The sequence below is a fragment of the Mytilus californianus genome, unplaced genomic scaffold, assembly GCF_021869535.1.
Source record: "Mytilus californianus isolate M0D057914Y unplaced genomic scaffold, xbMytCali1.0.p SCAF_4, whole genome shotgun sequence".
NCBI classification, from domain to species: domain Eukaryota; kingdom Metazoa; phylum Mollusca; class Bivalvia; order Mytilida; family Mytilidae; genus Mytilus; species Mytilus californianus.
The window spans coordinates 100,012,074-100,029,142 of NW_026262690.1; the positions used below are offsets into that span (position 1 = coordinate 100,012,074).

Below are 17,069 nucleotides of genomic sequence, written 5' to 3' on the forward strand. Positions count from 1 at the left end.
GTAACTTATCTATAAAATGTCAACAACTTTTATCTACACAATGTAATGTAATGAAATATATACCTTAATATAAATAGATTATTATCTAATTAAAGGATTTGACTTAATAAAAAAAAATATATATATATATACATGTAGCATTCAGAAAACTAGTTTATACAAAATAACATATAAACCTGTCACAAAATTCCTCAATCAATTTACCAAAGAATGTCTTTTAAAAAAATGAGTTATCTCCCTTTGTACAGATATATGGTTTAACATAGTACTCTAACATTAGTTATGGATTTTTTTTATGGACCATAACTCTGGACTAAATCATCAGACCGGAACAAAATTCGAACTTGATCTATAACTTGTCATGATAAAACTATATACCAAATATCAAATCAATATCTTCAAGAACGAAGAAAAAAAGTGTGGAAAGCTGAGTTGATGGACTGACGGATGGACAGACGGACTGACAGACAGAGGGACAGAGTGTAAACCTAAAGTCCCCTTCGACTTCGTTGGTAGGGGACTAATAAAGTTATTGGCAAATTTCCAATATACATAATTTAAAAGCAGTGTAGGTGAGATATTCAAATGAGTTTGAATTACCAACCTTACACTGCTTTTAAATTAAGTTTTGTACTTAAGTAATTGCCCATTAACCTGGAAACCCTTGTTTTCCCCCCCTTTTTTGCCCCTTATTCCTTAACGGTTTGATCCATAACCCCCCAAAGCCAATTCTTACCATCCCTTTGTGGTATGGAAACTTATGGTATAATTTCAGAGAGATCCATACACAATTCCACAAGTTATTGTCTGAAAACTAGAATAAAATGCTCCGCTGGGCGCAGCTTGATACGACCGCAGAGGTCGAACCCTGAACAGTTGGGGAAAGTATGAGAACAACATTCAAGCTTGATACAGCTCTGAATTTGGATTGTGATTAAATATTTGACACAGCATAGGTTTCTGACACAGAATGAATGTGGTCTAAGAACTTAAAAAAAAATTTACTTTACCTATTCAAACCATATCATTATTATTTGCTTTTATATATAAATCAGAAATAACCAATTTAAAATGGAAAATTTTAAAGAAAAAAAGAGGAAAAAAAAATCCCCCCCCCAAATTTTATGTACCCCCTTATGATTCAGCACCCCCAAACTCAATCCCAGCCTTCCTTTTGTGGTATGGTACCCTGCAGTACAATTTCAGAGAGATCCATATACTTGAACACAAGTTATTGTCTGGAAACTAGAAAAATGCTTGTTTTTTTGCCCCTTTTTAGCCCCAAATTCCTAAACGTTTAAGGCAATTACCCCCAAACTCAAACCCAGCTTTCCCTTTGTGAGGAACCTTGTAGTACAATTTCATAAAGATCCATACACTTACACACAAGTTATTGTCCTGAAACTAGAAAAATGCTTCTTTTTTGCCCTTTTTTGCCCCTAATTCCTAAAATTTTGAGGCAATTACCCCCATAATCAATCCTAGCCTTCCCTCTTTGGTATGGTACCTTGCAGTACAATTTCAGAGAGATCCATACACTTGAACACAAGTTATTGTCTAGAAACTAGAAAAATGCTTATTTTTGGCCCCTTTTTGGCCCCTTATTCCTAAACGTTTTGGGCACTTACCCCCAAACTCAATTCCAGCTTTCCCTTTGTGATATGGAACCTTGTAGTACAATTTCAGAAAGATCCATACACTTACACACAAGTTATTGTCATGAAACTAGAAAAATACTTGTTTTTTGCCCCTTTTTTGGCCCCTAATTCCTAAAATTTTGAGGCAATTACCCCCAAAATCAATCCCAGCATTCCCTTTGTGATATGGAACCTTGTGGTACAATGTCTAGAGATCCATACACTAACACACAAGTTATGTCTGGAAGTTACAAAAATGCTTATTTTTGGCCCCTTTTTCCTTAACTGTTGGTACCATAACCCCCAAAATCAATCCCAATCTTCCTTTTGTGGTATTGAACCTTATGGTAAAATTTCATAGAGATCTATTCACTTAAACTAAAGTTAGAGTGCGAAAACCAATGTGTCTTCAGACGACGATGACGACGCCAACGTCATACCAATATACGACCGCAAAATTTTTTTGCGGTCATATAAAAATGCTTATTTGGGCCCTTTTTTTGCCCCACATTCCTGTTGGGACCAAAACTCTCAGCATATCAAAGAACCCCCATAATTCAATTTTTAATGAAATCAAACAAAGTTTAATTTTGGACCCTTCGGACCTCAATGTGGATAAATTTAAAAACAAAGCCCAAAATCCAACAAGAGGCTGTCAGAGTGACAGCAAACCGGATTTTCCTGCAGAGGTCGAACCCGAACTGTTAAGCAAGTATGGACACTACATTTAAGCTTATAACAGCTCCGAATTTGGATTGTGATTGAATATTTGACACAGCATAGGTTTGTGACACAAAATGAATGTGGTCAAAGAACTGAAATATTTGAAATTTTACATTTACCTATTATGGTCCAATATCCAAAATCAAAGAACATATTAGAATCAGCATATCAAAGAACGCCAAGAATTCAATTTTTGATGAAATTAGACAAAAGTTTAATTTAAGACCCTTTGGACCTCAATGTGGACCAATTTGATAAAGGAGCCCACTATCCAAAATCTCTCAATACATGGTTAGATTCAGCATTTCAAAGAACCCCATAAATTCAATTTTTGTTGAATTAAACAAAGTTTAATTTTGGACCCTGATTTGGACCAACTTGAAAACTGGGCCCAAAAATCTAATATTTAAATACAGGTTTAGATTCAGCATTGGAAAGAACCCTATATATATTTAATCTATGTTGAAATGAAACACAGTTTAATTTTATCCATAATATTTTCTGTGCAAAAGGGAAATAACTCAAACTGGATAAATAGTTCTCTAAAATAAGAGATGATGCAATTTTTCAAATTATAATCAATAATATAAATATGCGACAACCTAACCATCTGAGAAGTTTTAATTTTTTGCACTAAATGACCCCACCCTTCCCCCTGGGATGAAAAGGGGGTTTTACATTTTCATATTTGAGTAGAGCTCGTTAAGACCTTCAATTTGATATATCAAATGACCCCATTTGGCAAAGTGCCAAAAATGATGCAATATCAATTATATAAATAGAACTTATGAAACTTACAAAGTCAATGCAAAACATGAAAATTTCAAATTGATTTTTTGGGTTTTTTTTTTCATTGAATGTTTTTGGTATTTGGTCAAACATATAACCATGTTAAACTCTTCAATTTGTTATAATTTCAGGTGGTTATCTGTTGTAGATTTAGAAATACATGCCTCCGCTTGCAAAATTTCAAAGTGCATTATCTCTTAAACGACAACATGTATCTCAAATTTGTTAAAAGAAAAATGATCACAGTAAAAGGACAACATTTTAGAAAAAAAATTGGACAATTGCAAAGTTCATCAAGGTCACAATGAATTATCAAATATATGATGCAATATTAAACTTGAGAACCGGAAGTCGTAGAGACATGGGACTACCACCATTCAACTCAGGACCACTTGACCTATCAAATGTCACAAGGTCAAGGTCATAGTACACTCTGAAGGTCAAGGTTAAATTTCATCATGATCTGACATTGACCTCAAATTGAAGGCCTTGAATTACTGATCATCTTTGCAGTTTATAGTAGGTTGATATCTGTTACCTTTTAAAAGATATACATATGTTACTATAGTTTTAAGAATTATGTTAATGTAACTATTGAACAGACGGTCGGACATTTTTGAGCTTAATGTATAAAATGTAGAGCTCGTCGAGAGGAACATTTTATACACAGTATGTATGCAGCAAACTCTTATCGTTTTCTTAATATGCAAGCTTGAAATTGCAGCGTAAATTTTTTTTGCACTCTGTGACCTTTGACCTTGGGTGCAAATTGAAGGTCACATGAACTTAAGATTATTGGTGTAGGTCCCAAGTCTCTACAACTTACGGTTCTCGAAATACAATTTTTCAAAAATTGTGTATATTTTTTTAAGAGAAATAACTCCTTATAAGGGTCAATAACAAAATTATTTTATATGTTCATTAACATTGCCATCTGTTCCTGTATATGTTGCCATTTTCAAATTGATTCTATCCCTAATACTTTTTGAGAAAAACGCAAAGGAAAGAAATCGCTTCAAGGGGATATAACTCGCATAGGGGATGATGAAATCCTATGCAGCCTCATATGGTAGTAAATCATGATGAGATCAACCTATTGTCAAAATAAGGTCATGATATCTTAAAAAACAACGAAGGAGGGCCATGTTGAAAAAATCCAATAAAAGGGGGATAACTTCTACAGGGGATGATGAAATCCTTAACAGGGTCATGTGGTAATACTTCATGATGATGTCTATCGATGGTCCATATTTGGTCTTGATAACTTTAACAGAAACGGGGGGAGGGCATTCCCAAAAAAAATGTTGGAAGAAAAAAAAGAAAAAAAAGAAAAAAAAAAAACATTAGAAAAACAATAAGGTCTTTCCTAACGGAGTGGAAAGACCTTAATAACAACAACCAGATATGACTAAGTTCTCTAAAATTAGATATGATTTAACACTCAAACATTGTTAGAATCAGCATATCAAAGAACCAAAGAATTCAATTTTTGATGAAATTAAACACAAGTTTAATTTAGGACTCTTTGGACCTCAATGTGGTATTATCTTATTAATAATGAAAAGAAATACAGGTTTAGATTAAGCATTTCAAAGAACCATATATATATTCATTTTATGTTGAAATCAAACACAGTTTAATTTTGGACCCTGATTTGGACCAACTTGAAAACTGGGCCCAAAATCAGAAATCTAAATATATGTTTATTAATAGACAATACAAGCTTAGTTTTTAAAGTAGTTCACTTCATAAAAAAAATATATATAGCATTCAGAAAATTAGTTTTTACAGAATAACAAACAAACTTGCCACAAAATTCTTCAAACAATTTACCAAAGAAAAGAAGAAAAAAATCCAAAATTTTATTTATCATTAATACAATGTCTTTTCAAAATCTACAAAACTTATCAGTAACAAGAAATAATTGTAACAGGATGCTGTTACGAAGTCTCCCAAACAAAGCTCCCATAATTCGTCATTCCCATGGTCGCCTGACATTGGGCAAAGTCCAGTACAATTTGGTTTGTGATATGCATAAGTGACGCCTATGGATTGACCCTGTATGTCATTCAAATCTTCTTGAAATGACAAACAGGAATATATATGGTTTAGGGGTGGGGATCTCGATCGTTTACAAGTTCTCATAAGGGGGGTGGGTGAGTGTGTGATCCCCAGAGGACTCGCCCTTTATTTCATGTGATTTGTTTTTTGTCTCATACAAGAATATATATGGTTTATGGGTGGGGATCTCGACCGTTTACAAGTTCTTAAACAGGAGGGGGGTAGGGGTGACCCCAGGGGACTCGCCTTTTATTTCATTTGATTTGTTTTATTGTCCCATACAAGAATATATATGGTTTCGGGGTGGAGATCTTGACCGTTTACAAGTTTTCAAAAAGAAGGGGGTGGGGGTTACCCCAGGGGACTTCCCCTAAATTTCATTTGATTTGTTTTATTGTCTCATACAAGAATATTTTTGTCAGCCAAATTTTTCTTTTTAACTGATGACGTGAGAAGGAAATACTCCAAGGATTTGAGTTCATTTGCAAAATATCTAACACAAGATTTGCGATAAAGGTTAATTTATTCAGAAACCATAAAAACACAACTGACTGTTATGAACAATTATGTAACAAACCAAAACTGAATAAATGACAATAATTTGCAAAGGTGGGGAATAAATACCGCCACCCTCAATAAACAAATTACAAAATGTATAAACAAACAAATATTGTACAATCAAAGATTGAAATCATTCAAAATTTTTAATTTAAAAAATAATACATATAAATATATATCTGTTAAAGAATCAAGGGAGTAGGTGGGTGGGAAATTTAAAATCTTCACTTTTCTTGAGAAAACAAAAATGGTGTCCGCTAGCATTCAGTGCAATTGCAAGAATGCTGGCTAATGTCAAGAGATCACATGTACCTTATCCTCATTGGTCAATTAGATATCATTAAACAATCATACTGGTAATTAATCTTGACCCTGATCGTGAGCTGACCATACTGACCACAACTGCCTGTAATCAAAAACTTACATAATTTACAGACAACCCCATGCAAATTTACAGTTTCATATTACTCTTGATAAGAATAATTTCCTGACAAAAATGTTTTTATGTACCATAAAATGATTATATGGTTTAGGGGTGGGGATCTCGACCCTTTACAAGTTTTCAAAAAGAAGGGGGGTGGGGGTGACCCCCATGGACTTCCCCTATATTTCATTTGATTTCTTTTATTGTCCCGTACAAGAATATATATGGTTTAGGGGTGGGGATCTCAACCATTTACAAGTTCTCAAACAGGAGGGGGTGGGGGTGACCCCAGGGGGCTCGCCTTTTATTTCATTTGATTTGTTTTGTTGTCGCATACAAGAATATATATGGTTTCAGGGTTGGGATTTTGACCGTTTACAAGTTTTCAAAAAGTAGGGGGGTGGGGGTGAACCCGGGGACTCCCCAAATATTTCATTTGATTTGTTTTATTGTCCCATACAAGAATATATATATGGTTTAGGGTTGGGGATCTCAACCGTTTACAAGATAAAAGCACATTCTCAAATTGAAAGCGGGTGGGGGTAAGAATATATATGGTTTAGGGAGACTTAATTATCTACAAAATGTCTAATAATGAACAGTAAATTTCAAATTTCATTTATACAGTCCTACTAGTAAATTTCAAACTTTATATATACAGTCCTACAGATCTTATCAGGAAACAGAAAATTTTCAAATAAATCTGTCACTCCAATGATATTATATGCTAAGATATAACCCAGATCTAATTAATAATTAATAATGTAATTAACTTCAAAATGTCTATTAATATAGCTTATAATCATTACCACTTAGGAAATAGATAATTTTCAAATAAATCTGTCACTCCAATTTTTATTGTGAGATAAGACATTATGCTTAGTCATAAAAAAGATAACAAGAGTAAAATATTTAAAAATTCCACTTTTTGATATTAAAAATGGCGATAACTCACAAAGGAGATATACTAATATCTTGAAAATTGAACTAGACCTTCATTAAGTCCCAGGAAACAACATATTTAAATTAGAAAAAAATTTGTTAAAGCTTTCATGTTATTGTGCTGACACTGTTTGGCAGCCACCCGTAGGCCCGCCCAGCGGCCCGCCGTACATCACCATTTTAATAACCGATATTTCCTTCTAAAATCCGGTTAAAAATCCAAAATGTCATTGATCATTAATACCATGTCTTTTAAAAATCTTTAAAAAAATGAGTTATTTTTCTTTGAACAGAAATCTAGTAATTATTAAGTATTTCATCAAAAATTTAATTCTTGGGAAAGGGCTATAACTCAACAACGAGAAAAGCTAAAATCGTGAAAATTGAACTTGACCTTCATTTAGTCACAGGAAACAACATATCTAAATTTGAAAAAAATTTGTCAAAGGGTTTTCATGTTAATGAACCAACACTGTTTGGCAGCCGCCCTCCCGCTCGTCCGCCTGCCAGCCTGCCTCCCTTACATCCCTAAATCAATAACCGATTTTTATTTCGAAAATCCGGTTAAAAACTGTATAAGAGATAATTCAGTCAAATGTTCAATATTAATATTTCTATATTTTGTTAAAAACATCTCAAGAAGGAAATCACAGGTAAAAATGCACTTTTTCACTCAGACTTCTATGTTCTTTGATAGTCACACGGTTGTCCCCTTAAATAAAAAATAAATGGGGAATGTGTCCATGGGACACAAATGATGCCCCCGCTTGTCTATCATATAAAGTTATACAGGGACATAAATGAAGAACGGTAAAAGTGACGCTACCCAAATTTGTACTTTATCTGAATTTTGTGGTAATAACAATTGTGCATAAGTCAATAAAAGTGACACCCCCAAAAATCAAACTGGATCTGTATTTTGTGGTAATAAGCATAAAGTTAGAGAAGGGAAACGAAAATTTCAGCAATTTTTCCATTTGTAAAGGGTCATAACTCTAGAACGGTTAAAGTGACACTACCAAAATTCCGACTTGATTTGTATTTTATGGTAATAAGCATTGTGTATAAGTTTCATAGCATTTGGTTGAGGCAAACTTAAGTTAGACAAGGGAAACAAATAATTCAGCAATTTTTCCATTTGTAAAGGGGCATAACTCTAGAATTATAAAAGTGACACCTCCAAAATTCAAATTTGATCTGTATTTTGTGGTAATAAGCATTGCGTATAAGTTTCATAACATTTGGTTGAGGCTCACGGAAACGAAAAATTCAGCAATTTTTCCATTTGTAAACAGGAATAACTCTAGAACAATAAAAGTGACACCCCAAAAATTCAAAATGATCTGTATTTTGTGGTAATAAGCATTGTGTTTAAGTTTCATAGCATTTGGTTGAGGCAAACGTAAGTTAGAGAACGGAAACGAAAATTTCAGCAATTTTTCCATTTGTAAAGGGGCATAACTCTAGAACGGTTAAAGTGACACCACCAAAATTCCAACTTGATCTGTATTTTGTGGTAAGCATTGTGTATAAGTTTCATAATATTTGGTTGAGGCAATCTAAAGTTAGAGAACGGAAACCAACTTTGGGACGGACAGAAAGGACAGACGGACGGACAGATGTACAGACGGACAAGGGTAAAACTTAATGCCCCCTCAAATATGGCGGGGGCATAAAAACATCTACAAGAACATATGTGGAAACTTCTCAAACCCACTAATGTTTTTCAACTGTTTTAATTAATGTATTTCATTAGAAAACATACATAGGAGTTTTAGAATGACAGACCAGGAATCTGCTGAAAAATCTTTGGCTTAATCTGGGTCACAAAGATGTCTATATGCCATAGCATGAAAGCAATTGTTTTAAAAACTATTATACCAGTGTCAACATAATGAATAGTAAAACATAAACCTTGTGTCAAAAAATTCGTAAGGGTTCCACGGAACCCAGTGTCTCGCCTACTTTTGCTGTTAGTAGCAGGCGTGATCACAAACAAGCTTCTGTTGAAGTGTAGTACAAATCCCGGATAGTTTAAGAAAGTTATTAAAATTTAAAAAACTTTAACCACAGAGTGAATGTTATGTTAACTGGCAGAAAAACTAAGTCCATATATGAGTAAAATACGGATAAACAGGATTTTTTTTTTACAAAATTTTCTTCTGGATACTATCTTATGATTATAAACAAGCTTCTGTCCAAGTTTGGTACAAATCTAGGATAGTTTAAGAAAGTTATTAAAATTTCAAAAACTTTAACCACAGAGTGAATACTTATGGACGCCGCCGACAATGCCGGACGACAACAACGACGACGGAATGTAGGATCACTATGTTTTTTGCGACAAAAGTCGAAGGCTCGACAAAAATGGGCAGTACATGTAATTCTGTCAAACATTGCAGCATTTTTTCAACTTGTTTTGATCATTTCTACTTTAAATTGAAACAATCATATCCAATAATTGGTTTTCTTGCTTCATTTAACATTATTATTCATTAAAACATTAACAGATTATCATTCAAATAACAGTAAGTATTATTTTTTATTTATTTGTTCATTTTGACAGACATTTCCTTTTCTATTATGGAATCTGCCTGATAGTGTCTTATCTAAGGGCAATAACTCCTATAAGTTGTCTGACCGTTTTGATGTGAGAGGACAGAAGGTAGATCTTTCAACATTCAGTCTTCAACAATAAACAAAGTAAAGAAGTACAGCTAATTGTTCTAAGAGTATTATAATTTGGACTCTGTAAGATATTTTTCAACAAATTTCTGAGTTTTACACCTGGAGTGAAACATATACAAAAGAAATGGGCATTATGTTTTTATATTGTGCTGTTACACCACTGTTCCAGGTTAGGGGAAGGTTAAGCACCTACAAACATGTTTAACCCCGTCACTTTCTTTATGTGCCATTCCAATGCAGGAGCCTGTAGTTCAGTGGTTGTCGTTGGTTAATGTCTGTCATATTTGTTTGTCGGAATTGTTTTGTTATAGATAAGGCCGTTAGTTGTCTAGTTTGAATTGTTTTACATTTTTCATGTCGGGACCTTTTAAACACATTTAATAAAGTTAATGCGGCAAGTCCATAAAGCGGACGTCGATTAGAGAGGCCAAAAAATTAGACGTTGATTTGAGAATAACAAAAAAGACATTGATTAGAGGGGGATGCAATTGGCCATCGATTTGGAATCTTACTTTATTGTGATGTCAGATTTGGACTTCGATTTGAGGAACGGACGTCGATTAGAGACCGGATGTCGATCTAAGTCTTACATATATTTATATATTAATACTCTTCATAATGTAAATTCTTCAGTTTGAAAATTGTAGGAGGAGTAAGAACAAACCATGTACCCTGCATGCCTAATATTACGCCAAAAAATTAAGAGTTCATGCAACAGCCGTTCATTTGTGAAAAATTTCAAGAAACTCAAAATCTGGACAATACGCACACCTTTAGCATCATCCAAAATCATCATTGTTCCCATCATCCAAAAAATATACCACAGGACAAACAATACTCATCTTGCAACACCTCTCTGTAGACAAAAGGAAGACTATTGGATTCGAGAATTGGGAACTGCGACACCATATCGTTGCAATGACGAAATTGATGGTATAGGTACTAATAATCAATCTACTCCTTCTTATATCTTGGTGATTGTGATGAATATTTTTAACTCTGCACCTCCACATGACGCAGTCATGATCATCGCTATTATACAAAATGTACTCTCCATGATTGCTCTATAAATGACCTACTGCCATTTATACAGAAGACGTTGGGTATTCATTACATTCGCACAAAGCTTTATTCACTACCCCTTTCAAAAATTCATCCTCTGTACAACTTACCCTATATTTGGAAACCACTGTTAAATATCCCCATTCAAAACCAATACAAACTTATAGCTTCCATCAAAGATATTGCCAGTCACAGACTTTTCAGACTGGCTCGCATTTGAAAAGATGAAACAGAGAAAAGATCCTTTCTAAAACTTTCCTATGCCATCAAAGGTCTTCAACACAGATGCCATCAACTAGGGCAATATCCTTCATCGTAAATTACATCACTCGAAAACACCTCCCTATTTTAGGCAGTCTGTTACCTATCATCTCTTTAACCTTTACCAAACCAATAAAGACTAAAATTTTCAATTACAAACATGTGTTGCAGGATCTCAATATTGACGACTTCAAGTCTAAACCTCCAAATTGCACCCGCACTAGTTCCCCATTAATATATTATTCGGTTGGCCATGTTATAACTGGTGACCTGAATATTGTCAATAATACCTCTCTGCAAAATGTGTTATCCAAAGGCCTGAAATATCGTACCCATCAATTGGAAACACAATTTAAAAACACTGATAGATTCAATCGAGAATTAAGCCAGGCAATGGAAAAAAGAAGATGTAGATAATCTTTCCAAAAGGTTTAACGCTGTGAGGTCATTCATACATATTAGAATTTAATAAAAATGCTCCGCAGGGCGCAGCTTGATACGACCGCAGAGGTCGAACCCTGAACAGTTGGGGCAAGTATGGACACAACATTCAAGCTTGATACAGCTCTGAATTTGGATTGTGATTAAATATTTGACACAGCATAGGTTTCTGACACAGAATGAATGTGGTCTAAGAACTTAAAAATTTTAAATTGGACATTCACCTATTATGGTCCAATATCCAAAATCTAAATACATGGTTAGATTCAGCATATCAAAGAACCCCAAGAATTCAATTTTTGATGAGATCAAACAAAGTTTTATTTTAGACCCTTTTGACCTCAATGTGGACAAAGTTGATAACGGGGCCCAAAAATCAAAAATCTAAATACATGGTTAGATTCAGCATATCAAAGAACCCCATATATTCAATTTTTGTTGAAATCAAACAAAGTTTAATTTTGGACCCCGATTTGGACCAACTTGAAAACTGGGCCGATAATCAAAAATCTAAATACATGTTTAGATTCAGCATATCAAAGAACCCTAAAAATTCAATTTTTGTTAAAATCAAACTAAGTTTAATTTTGGACCCTTTGGACCTTAATGTAGACCAATTTGAAAACGGAACCAAAAATTAAGAATCTAAATACACGGTTAGATTCGGCATATCAAAGAACCCCAATAATTCAATTTTTGATGAACTCAAACAAAGTTAAATTTTGGACTCTTTGGACCTCAATGTGGACCAATTAAAAAACGGGGCCCAAAATCCAAAAACTTAATACACGGTTAGATTCAGCATATTAAAGAACCCCAAGAATTCAAGAATAAAACCCCATTGAAATTGATCAAGAAATAAGCAATTTATACGAAGTATCTTCTTTTGCGCAATACTGTGCAATTGAAGATTTCTTGCTATTGTGCAATACTGTGGAATTGAAAATTTCTTGCTATTGCACAATACTTATTATATAATAATTTACACATCCTGTTTAGTGTGTATCTCCTACCATATCATTATTATTTGCTTTTAAATATAAAGCAGAAATAACCAACTTAAAATGGAAAATTTTAAAAGAAAAAAAAAGGAAAAAAAGAAAAAAAAAGAAAAAAAAAATCCCCCCCCCCCCCCCCCAATTTTTTGAACACCCTTATGATTCATAACCCCCAAAATCAATCCCAACCTTCCTTTCGTGGTATTGAACCTTATGGTAAAATTTCATGGAGATCCATTCACTTAAACTAAAGTTAGAGTGCGAAAACCAATGTGTCTTCGGACAACGCAGGACGACGACGACAACGACGACGCCAACGTCATACCAATATACGACCAAAAATTTTCAATTTTTGCGGTTGTATAAAAACGCAACTATGAATACACATGCTACATCAATCTTTAAAGACCTGAATGTTGCTAAGTACCTGTTCTACCACCATGACAAATATGTTTTTGTACCGGCAGATAAAGCCCCAAATATCATTGTTTTTGTGTGTAAATCACATTACATAAAATGCTTGATAATGGAATAATGGAATAAGGTATTGACAATTCAATTGGATAATCTTAGGTCTGTTCTACATGTATGTTCCTTTGGGATATCAATAAAAGATGAAGAACTAGATCTTCCTTCACTGTATTGGATACATAAATTATTTAAGTGTCATTAAAAACAACGAGATATTGCTAGGTCTTCCAAGTGCTCCACCAAACCTCTTTCTAAATCATTGACATCAATCTTATACATCAAAGCTGTGCTTCAGAATTATTCTGAAACTACCTACTCTAGGGCCGGTTGTGAATCAGATGTGGATACTAAAAAAATACAAAGATCTGTTAGAGAACATACAATTTAAGTCTCTTTCCTCTTGCAATAGTATTTAAACATTTAACTTTTCTACCCTTTACAGTTTACATTAATTTTCGATTACTGTCAATTAATTGCTAAAAAATTTTAAACAAAAATAACTCGAAAGTTCAACACAATTGTGCTGGTTCAAGGTATTTAAAGTGGAAATTTAGAGCTTTACAAAAGCATCCTTTAAAGCATTGTTACCAAATGTTATGTTGACACTTGTTTTCTATATGGATGTTTGTGTTGAGGATCATTTTAGTCTTCAAATTTTTGAAATATGGGTTTTCAACAGAGAGTGATGATAAAGTTCTTGCAATGACATGGAACAATCAGAGACATATTATACATTTTATATGTCTCTGGACCAATGCATCAATTCTTTTTATTTTAGGTTACTTGCTCCATATTTTGTTCAACTTATGAATTTGACTACACCTTTAGTATCTTCAGTCTCTCTTTTAGTATATGTGCTAACACCCCACATAAATATAAAGTTCTACCTTGAAAACTGTAGGTTTAGTTTGCCCAACAAACCATATACATGTACATGTAACCTGTATGAGATGGACAGATGGACAGACAAGGTTAACACAATATTCCCCCATTGGGCCCACTTTTTTTTGCAGGAGCATAAAAATGCAAAAAATGAACTATGTTGGTTGATTGGCAGGAACAAAAAAACAAAACCTTTATACTAGATACCCTTAGGCAAAGTTCAGTTGAAATTGGTCATGTGGTTAAAGAAGAGAAGATTTTTTGTAAAAAGCTCTATAGGACCATTTGAGCTGAAGAAAAACCGGATATTTTTTTAAGATAACTAAGGGACATAACTCTAGAGTGCTATTGAACTAACTAAGATTAATTGATCAATTGATTGGTGTTAAATGCCACTTTCAGCACTATTGTGCTATTTCATGGCAATCAGTTTTTATTGGTGAAGGAAGCCTGAGTGCCCGGAGAGAACCACCGATCTTAGGTAGGAATACTGACAATCTTAAGTCAATTAAGATTGCAGTCGAACGCACCTGCCACATGGGGGATTCGAACTTACAACCTCAGTGTTGACAGGCTAGTGATACCGTAGTTTGGCTACTTAGACCACTAAGAATAAAATGCCATATAGATTTGTGCCTTCCTAAAAGCCAAACTCAGTGTTCCAAGAAAAAATCTTGTTATATATAATAAATTTTACTCTTATGGACACATGCAAGAGGATTCTTCCTTGATTTGTATTGTATGGGTCATTAGGGGAAAAAATCAAAGAATTGTTTTCAACAAAATAAAATTCAAACAAGCATTCTGAGAGTATTGCATGGCAATACATAGTCCCCTACCGGTTAAAAATTCATTATACTGGAACAAAATGCTAACTTGTTCTATAACTTGTCATGGTGTAAACAAATAGAAAATATCAAGTCAATCAATATCTTCAAGCATGACTAAAAACAGTGTGGAAAACTGTATGTGAGAGAATTTTTTCAAGTCCAAGGACCATAACTCTGCACAAAATTATCAGACAGAAACAAAAATTTGAACTTGATCTGTAACTTGTCATGATAAAACTATATACCAATTGTCAATCAATATCTTCAAGCATGATGAAAAAAAGTGTGGAAAACCTATAACACTCTAACATTAGATATGATGTAATACAATGTATATCTATTTTCAAATTACAATCAAATATAATTAATAGTTCCAAATATTTTTTTCTTTCATTTGTCACAAACTAATATAGATTTGTAACTTATCTATAAAATGTCAACAACTTTTATCTACACAATGTAATGTAATGAAATATATACTTTAATAAAAATAGATTATTATCTAATTAAAGGATTTAACTTAATAAAAAAAAAATATATATATATACATGTAGCATTTAGAAAATTAGTTTATACAAAATAACATATAAACCTGCAACAAAATTCCTCAAACAATTTACCAAAGAATGTCTTTTAAAAAATGAGTTATCTCCCTTTGTACAGATATATGGTTTAACATAGTACTCTTACATTAGTTATGGATTTTTTTTATGGACCATAACTCTGGACTAAATCATCAGACCGGAACAAAATTCGAACTTGATCTATAACTTGTCATGATAAAACTATATACCAAATATCAAATCAATATCTTCAAGATGGAAGAAAAAAAGTGTGGAAAGCTGAGTTGCCGGACTGACGGATGGACAGACGGACGGACAGACGGACAGAGTGCAAACCTAAAGTCCCCTTCGACTTCGTCGGTAGGGGACTAAAACAAAGACTAGTACAAAAAAATACCTGAGCCATGGATGGAATCCACATGAACAATAGATGATCCACTGTTAGATGATGGAGGGTTCTCTGTTATTTTTCCACCCTTATTTGATAAAACAGAGGAAGTACTAGAATGTCTGGAATGTCGAGCACTACTTGTTGGTGTCACTTTCTTCTTAGAAGTATCTAATGGTTCACTGCTGTTTAGAAAATCGAACAATGCTTCATCATTATCTACTTTTTTCTTGGTCCCAGACTGTGGTGTAGCAGTACTTAATTGGGTTTTGGTACCAGACTGTACTGAAGCAGCAGTTAGCTTAATTTTTTTGCTTGAGGCTGATCCAATATCTGACACGGTCTGAGTTTTTAATGTGGTGCTTTGTTTCAAAGGTTTGCTAACAAAGGATGAAGAATCCAAAGTGACACGGCTCTGGGTGTTTAATTTTGATGGCCACTCCTGAGATTGGGTCTCAGTGGTAGTTAGAGCATCAGCAGCTGATTGGTCCAATTTATTTAGTAGCTGCTCTGCCTTACCTGTAATTCCTGATAACCAGGACATCACTGTAATTCATACCTGTGTGAAGAAAGAATCTTGTCAATAAATTTGAAATATGTTATCACACATAAAGCAAAATATACAAGAGACTGAATCGTTCACCTCTCAAAAATTCATCTTGTATTGCTGATCACGTTTGCTATTTTCAGTTTCTACATGTACAAATGATGTACCTACTGTGGATTTATTATTCGTGAGATACCAACTTTTCGTAGATTTTGTGGATACATGTATATGTAAACCATAAATTTCATTTTCCAACAAAATATAAATTATCTATAGGCTGTATGCACTTTGTAAAAACCTCAAAATCAAATAACCTTGAAATTTTATTTTTTCTCAATCTACGAAAATTTCTACCCAGGAATAAATTAAATCCACAGTACCTATCTGGAATCAGATCCCAGTTATAGGATACCTGTCCAGTACAGTACCCAGGAATGAAGTCCCATAATAATTTACCGTCTTTTAAATGGGATATTGTACCGAGATGAAAATTATGTAAAGGAGCTTAAATTTGTAGTATATTTAAAGGGTATTAATTAAACTTTCAACTCATTCTATTAAATTTTGTGATTCTGAAAAATATATGATGGATGATTGTCTGAGTTAATGGTTCAAATTTTATTTTCGATTTAAACCAGGAACTGAATAAAATGACCCTGTCAATACTCACAACAGTATTGCTCTCTGAAATGCCGGTTATGAACCTTCAAGAAGATTTTAAGAAACCATGAAGGGGGCTACAAAAATAAAATTGCATTGGACTAATGGAAGAAATAATTGGGCAACAGTTCCATCTACTGTTTT

The 17,069-nt window shown here is 33.6% G+C and overlaps 1 protein-coding gene and 1 long non-coding RNA gene across 3 annotated transcripts in view; one reads left to right on the top strand and one right to left on the bottom strand.

Annotated features, from left to right (window-relative positions):
* LOC127698938 (golgin subfamily A member 5-like) overlaps positions 1–17,069 on the bottom strand; it is a 324,899-nt gene that overhangs the window by 264,501 nt on the left and 43,329 nt on the right. For both annotated transcript variants that reach the window (XM_052202700.1, XM_052202699.1), the window contains exon 2: positions 15,728–16,277. In XM_052202700.1, the coding sequence (XP_052058660.1) occupies positions 15,728–16,262 (535 nt within the window). In that variant the 5' untranslated portion in view covers positions 16,263–16,277. The remainder of the gene's footprint in view (positions 1–15,727; positions 16,278–17,069) is intronic.
* The window catches only part of LOC127699025 (uncharacterized), an 87,135-nt gene that overhangs the window by 47,499 nt on the left and 22,567 nt on the right, over positions 1–17,069 (top strand). The gene's annotated exons all lie outside the window — the stretch shown is intronic.